The sequence below is a fragment of the Colobus angolensis genome, unplaced genomic scaffold (genome assembly GCF_000951035.1).
Source record: "Colobus angolensis palliatus isolate OR3802 unplaced genomic scaffold, Cang.pa_1.0 Scaffold44, whole genome shotgun sequence".
Classification (NCBI taxonomy): domain Eukaryota; kingdom Metazoa; phylum Chordata; class Mammalia; order Primates; family Cercopithecidae; genus Colobus; species Colobus angolensis.
Window position 1 is genome coordinate 6,449,066 of NW_012117821.1, and position 6,919 is coordinate 6,455,984.

The 6,919-nt window shown below is 45.1% G+C and overlaps 1 protein-coding gene across 2 annotated transcripts in view; it reads right to left on the reverse strand.

Annotated features, from left to right (window-relative positions):
• PDCD11 (programmed cell death 11) overlaps positions 1 to 6,919 on the reverse strand; it is a 59,970-nt gene that overhangs the window by 10,831 nt on the left and 42,220 nt on the right. For both annotated transcript variants that reach the window (XM_011957353.1, XM_011957352.1), the window contains exons 22-25: positions 4,377 to 4,482; positions 2,259 to 2,348; positions 1,947 to 2,049; positions 1,341 to 1,518 (exon numbers count right to left, since the gene is read on the reverse strand). In XM_011957353.1, the coding sequence (XP_011812743.1) occupies positions 1,341 to 1,518; positions 1,947 to 2,049; positions 2,259 to 2,348; positions 4,377 to 4,482 (477 nt within the window). The remainder of the gene's footprint in view (positions 1 to 1,340; positions 1,519 to 1,946; positions 2,050 to 2,258; positions 2,349 to 4,376; positions 4,483 to 6,919) is intronic.

The following is a 6,919-nucleotide window of genomic DNA, read 5'->3' on the forward strand; positions in this document are numbered from 1 at the left end:
GCCTGTAATCCCAGCACTTTGGGAGGCCGAGACAGGAGGATCACAAGATCAGGAGATCGAGACCATCCTGGCTAACACGGTAAAACCCCGTCTCTACCAAAAATACAAAAAAAAATTAGCCGAGCATGGTGGCGGGGCGCCTATAGTCCCAGCTACACGGGAGGCTGAGGCAGGAGAATGGCGTGAACCCGGGTGGTGGAGTTTGCAGCAAGCCGAGATCGCGCCACTGCACTCGAGCCTGGGGGACAGAGCGAGACCCCATCTCAAAAAAAAGAAAAAAAAGAAAAAGAAAAAAACAAGAGACCAATTTTTGCTGAACCAATGGCTAAGATACAAATTTAAAATATCCAGTGCCAACAGTGGTATGAGAAATGGACAGTCATATTTACTGTTAGTGGGGACATAAATTAGCACAGTCATTTTGGACGGCATGTAACCCATCAATTTCACTTCTAGGAATTTATTTACCAAACATACCTGTATTAGTATCCAAATATATGCGAAAGAGCCAGGCACCATGGCTCACACCTGTAATCCCACACTTTGGGAGGCCGGGGTGGGCAGATCACCTGATGTTAGGAGTTCGAGACCAACCTGGCTGACATGGCAAAACCTAGTCTCTACTAAAAGTACAAAAATTAGCCAGGCGTCATGGCGCATGCCTGTAATCCCAGCTACTTGGGAGGGTGAGGCATGAGAATTGCTTGAACTTGGGAGGAGGAGACTGCAGTGACCTGAGATCGCGCCACTGCACTCTAGCCTATGCACTGCAATCTGTCACAGTTAAAAAAAAAAGACTGTGTCTCATGCCACTGCACTCCAGACTCTATCTTATGCCACTGCACTCTAGCCAGACTCTGTCTCAATTTAAAAAAAAAAAAAACCCAAATATATGTACAAAGATCCTTCAACATTACTGCCTATCAAAAAAAAGTATTGTCTATCAACAGAGAATTGGTCACATAAATTTCAATTAAAAAAACCCAGAATACTAAACAAACGTTTTAAAATAAGGTAAAAGGACAAAACAGATTTTGATATATTAGCATGGAAAAGGAAAAAAATCCATGATAAACTGCTATGAGAAAAAAACAATATATAAAATGATATTCTATTATTTATATAAAGAAAAACTATATATATGCATTAAAGTCTAGAAAGATAGAAGTCAAAGTATATAACGGCAAAAAGTGGTAGAGAAACAGAGGGGTGACAGAAATTTTCATTTTCTATTTCATAAACCTGTTTTTTCTGATAAAAAGTCATGTATTACAACGACATTTTTAAAAAAATACACCAATTCCACAGAGAGGTGAAAAGAGAAAGAACACCTGGCTTACCTGACAACCTTTTGGGGGACGAAGTCTTCTAGGGGCGTCTCGGAGTAGGAGTCACTCACGTGAAATATACTGACTGTTCCTATCTTCCCAAAGGGGAAGGAGACGGTTAGTCCCTCATTGGGAGTCACCTTCACCACTCGGCCCATGGCCACTTCCCCTTCCTCAAGCTTGTGAGGACCTGGTGGAAGAACCAACCTGATTCAGGGAAGAGGAAATGAGCTAAGGGAGGAGCAGGAATGCTGGCCACACACAGGCTGGGGATGGTGGAGGCTGCCCAGACTTGGGGTATCCGGGCTGAATGATCCAGAACCATCTAGACTGAGATCACCCTGTCATGCAGCCAAGAACCCCAGGGCCAAATGGTGAACAACTCTTTCCCAGGGACTTGAGAAAAACACCTGTGTAGGTAAAGGTAACTCAGAGAGTAGCTGAATAACTGGGCCAGAGCAAAGCCCAAGAGAAGAACTGTTCCAAGAAGGTCCCACACCAGGCTTTCTGAGGATTCCAATACTGAAGGGGTCCTCCAACTTGAGCAAAAGTTGAAAACCCATCCCACCCCTTCCCACCACTTCCTTTCCCCAACCAGGCACTGTTTCATTCCCACACCTATGAGGGACAGGCATAAGAAGGCCTTGGAGGAATCTGGGCCAACAACGGTGGCCCTCAGGGCCTGGCCAACCCGGAACTTCTTATCTGGATGCTTCAGAACCTGGAAGGATAAGAAAACTCCTGTGATGCTTGAAGAAAGGCTGTCATTTATCCAAAACCATAGCATTTAAGTCTCCATAGCAAGTATCTCCCAAACCAATCCTTAAATAAGAACAAGGTTCCTTAAACCCACTGTGAATCCACACACCAGACACTGAGCCAAGCTTAGGGAGCTTGGGTCCCCTCTCCAGGGATCTCAAGCACACTGACCTTGAAGCTCAGAGAAGTGAGCAATAAGGGAATTCTCCCCCGGATGTCTGGGGCAATCTCCACCTCAAGCCATTTCTTCACCACATTGTACTGAGGGAAAAAAAAGGAACCAGAGTAGGGCAAATACAAATACAAGGTTTCCCGCCATTAAAACTTTCCTAAAACTCTAAGGTAGAAAGGGCTCCAGTACAATACTTTTCCAAGGAACAGGAATCCACCCTTCCATCCCACTGCCCTTGCCCAACCTCCACTTCTCACCGGCTTCCCTCAGACTCCAGCTCAGAGCCTTTGCCAGCCTAGCAGAATGTGCATCTCTCCCAGGGTCTCAGCTGACCACAAAGCAAAAGAGACTCCAGAGATGTCCTCAAGCTGGAGAACCAATCCCACAGACCTCTGTAGCCTCCTCCAAGCTCAGCTGTGCCCAGTGATTGTTAACCATCTCCAGAGGCCAATTTTTTATTTCTAAACCAATTTGGATCCTTCACTGTTTATGCAGTGTCTTGCCCTAAATAGGCACTCCAATTTTCTCTTTTTCTTTTTTTTTTCTTTTTTTTTTTTGAGACGGAGTCTCGCTCTGCTGCCCAGGCTGGAGTGCAGTGGCCGGATCTCAGCTCACTGCAAGCTCCGCCTCCTGGGCTTACGCCATTCTCCTGCCTTGGCCTCCCGAGTAGCTGGGACTACAGGCGCCCGCCACGTTGCCCAGCTAGTTTTTTGTATTTTTTAGTAGAGACGGGGTTTCACCGTGTTAGCCAGGATGGTCTCGATCTCCTGACCTCGTGATCCGCCCGTCTCGGCCTCCCAAAGTGCTGGGATTACAGGCTTGAGCCACCGCGCCCAGCCAATTTTCTCTTTTTCTTGAGACAGAGTCTCGCTCTGTCTCCTAGGCTGGAGTGCAGTGGTGGCAATCTCGGCTCACTGCAATCTCCACCTCCTGGGTTTCAGTGATTCTTCTGCCTCAGCCTCCAGGGTAGCTGGAATTAGAGGCGCTCACCCCAGGCCCGGCTAATTTTTTGCATTTTTAGTAGAGATGGGGTTTCACCATGGTGGCCAGGCTGGTCTCGAACTCCTGACATGAAGTGATCTGCCCACCTCAGCCTCCCAAAGTGCTAGGATTACAGGCATGAGCCACCACGCCCGGCCATAAATACGTACTCAAATTTTCAAGTCAATTTAACAAATCATTTATCAAGCAGCTTCTGTCTACATGGCATCATAGTGATAAATAAAAGCCAGGACCTGCCTTCAAGGAGATTACAGCCTACAAGCAGTAAGTCAAATCAGTATGCAAATAACTACAACAGCAAGCAACATGTAGGAAGTACAACATGCTACAGTAACTAGTAAAGAGGGAAGGTTATCTGTGCTGAAGCTTGAAGGGCAGTAGGCAACTGGAATAGAAGGTACTCCAGATGTAGAAACCAGCACAAATAAAGACAGGAAGGGAAAAAGACAGAGAAGCTTTTCAGAATACTGCCACATAAGGTGCACGGAGGGTCAGATTATGAAGAGCCTTATCTGCTACGCTAAGGCATCTGGGGCGTATGAATGTCTATAGACAATAGGTAACTGAAGGGATCAAGCATCAGTGACGATCATGCTCAGAGATGCTCATCAAAGAGGAATCTGGCAACAATGGAGAGGTGTTATTCTTCAAGGTCAAACCCAATCCAGCTGCCTCTCCTATGTTTCAACCAGTACAGGTTGCTTTCTTTCCGTTTTGAACTCCTGTTCCAGTTGGGGTTGGAACACATAATCTGGCACCCAATTTCATGTTGTTTTACAGTGCGCCTGAACTTCATGAAAAGCATGAATCTGAAATCCAAATTACATACGTTTATATTCTAAATCTTGCCCTATATTTTGCTTTCCATTTCTACAATTAATCTACCAACATATTGAATTATGAGCTGCTTACTAATCGTGTGTAAGCCATATTTTAGCTCCCTAATTAGACCAGAAGTTCTTCAGTGGCAGAGGCCATGTACGGTCTCCCACAAACCCAGCATGGTAGCACAGACTCAAATGCGTTTCTCTGCTAATGGCTTTTTTCTCCAATGTCATGACCATTTCTTCTGAAAGAAGAATGACATCTCATTGCCGAGTGGCAAAACTTCTTACCTTCTTTAAGAAGCAAGTAACAGTCTGGCCAGCCTGGTACTGTTTAATCTTCTCCACAGGGCTAAGAGAGTGAGTGTTAAGAGCAGTGTGGCCATCCTCCAGCTCACTGTTTGCAGAAAGGAAATGTAAAGAGTAAACCCACCACTGGATAAGACTTCGAGTTTGAAACCATCTCTCCCAAGTGGCTATGGATTGACTATACAGGACTCCCCTACTCACACCCACCCTCCAAGGCCCTGTTTCTCTCCTCAAAGGGGAATGTCCACAATACTGGCCCAAGGCTAATCTTTTCCATTTCATTCACCTACTTATGAACAAGCTGCTTTTAAAGAAGGTAGCCCATAATAGCCTTTATAAACTCAGGAAACAAAATTGTTTTACTTCTTTCATAATACCTTGTTGCTTTAGTTTGCAAAACTGCATTAAAAAATTCTCTCACTGAATTTGACAACTGTGTGAGTTCAGGAGGGTAGATATTAAGCCCATTTTATGCTATTGAACCAGTAGTTAAAGTCAGGGCTTCTGACTCAAAATCCAGGGCTCTCTGCCCTATGCTACCCTTCCATTAGCATTTTCTTGTTTTTTTTTTTTTTTAATAAAAGGAGCATTCATTTATTCAAGTAATTTTTTTTTTCTTTTTTTTGAGACAGAGTCTTGCTTTGTCACCCAGGATGGAGTGCGGTGGCACAATCTCAGGTCACTGCAACTTCTACCCCCCAGGTTCAAGTGATTCTCATGTCTCAGCCTCCCAAGTAACTGGGATTACAGGTACCCACCACCACACCCGGCTAATTTCTTTGTATTTTTAGTAAAGACAAAGCCACCATGTTGGCCAGGCTGGTCTCGAACTCCTGACCTCAAGTGATCTACTGGCCTTGGCCTCCCAAAGTGCTGGGATTATGGATGTCAGCCACGGCACTCAGCCTTTTTCTTTTTTCTTCTCAGAAAAGCCACAAAGGGATGTAGCCTGAAAGTTACCGGTCCACAATCACCTCGAAGGAATCACAGAACTGCCACCCCTACTTACCAATTCAAACAATTTCTATGCCCAAATGAACCAAACTCACCAATAAAATATTAGTAAATCTGTAAAATACAATAGCAACTACTCCCTAATGTAGAAAATGGGAACTTTCCTATCTAGTAAAGTAAGAATTGACCCAGCACTCTGGGAGGCCACAGCAGGTGCATCACCTAAGGTCAGGAGTTTGAGACCAGCCTGGCCAACATGATGAAACCCTGTCTCTACTAAAAATACAAAAAATTAGCTGGAGGCTGGGTGCTGTGGCTCACGCCTGTAATCCCAGCACTTTGGGAGGCCGAGGCGGGTGGATCACGAGGTCAGGAGTTCAAGACCAGCCTGGTCAACATAATGAAACCCCGTCTCTACTAAAAAATACAAAAATTAGCTAGGCATGGTGGTGGGCGCCTATAGTCCCAGCTACTCAGGAGGCTGAGGCAGCAGAACGGCATGAACCCAGGAGGCAGAGCTTGCAGTGAGCCGAGACTGCACCACTGCACTCCAGCCTGGGCGACAGTAAGAGACTCCATCTCAGAAAAAAAAAAATTGGCCGAGCGCAGTGGCTCACGCCTGTAATCCCAACACTTTGGGAGGCTGAGGCGGGGGGATCACGAGGCCAGGAGATCGAGACCATCCTGGCTAACAGAGTGAAACCCTGTCTCTACTAAAAATAAAAAAAATTAGCCGAGCATGGTGGCGGGCACCTGTAGTCCCAGCTACTCGGGAGGCTGAGGCAGGAGAATGGCGTGAACCCAGGAGGCGTAGCTTGCAGTGAGCCGAGATCACGCCACTGCACTCCAGCCTGGGTGACAGAGCGAGGCTCCATCTCAAATTAAAAAAAAAAATTATCTGGGCGTGGTGATGGCTGCCTATAATCCCAGCTACTCAGGAGGCTGAAGCAGGAGAATCACTTGAACCTAGGAGGTGGAGGCTGCAGTGAGCTGAGATTGTGTCATTGCACTCTAGCCTGGGCAATAAGAGTAAAACTCCATCTAAAAACAGAGAGAAAGGACTTCAATAGACATTTCTCCAAAGAAGATATACCAATGGCCAATAAGCAAATGAAAAGATGCTCAACATCACCAATTATCACAAAAAGCAAATTAAAGGCACAATGAGATATCACCTTATACCCATTAGGATGGCCACTATTTAAAAAAAAAAAAAAAAAAAAAGAAAATAACGAGTGTTGGCAAGGATGCAGAGAAACAGAAACCCCTGTGCACAGTTGGTGAGAATGTAAAATGGTGCAGTGATTATGGAGAACAGTATGGAAGTTTCTCAGAAAAACAGAATTACCATACAATCCAACGATTCCACTTATAGGTGGAATATACTCAAAAGAACTGAAATCAGGATCACAAAGAGATATTTGCACACTCATGTTCAATGCAGTACTATTCACAATAGCCAAGAGGCACAAGCAACCTAAATGTCCATTGACCAATGAGTGGATAAACAAAATGTGGCATATATGTACAATTGAATATTATTCAGCCTTGAAAAGACTGGATATGCCAGA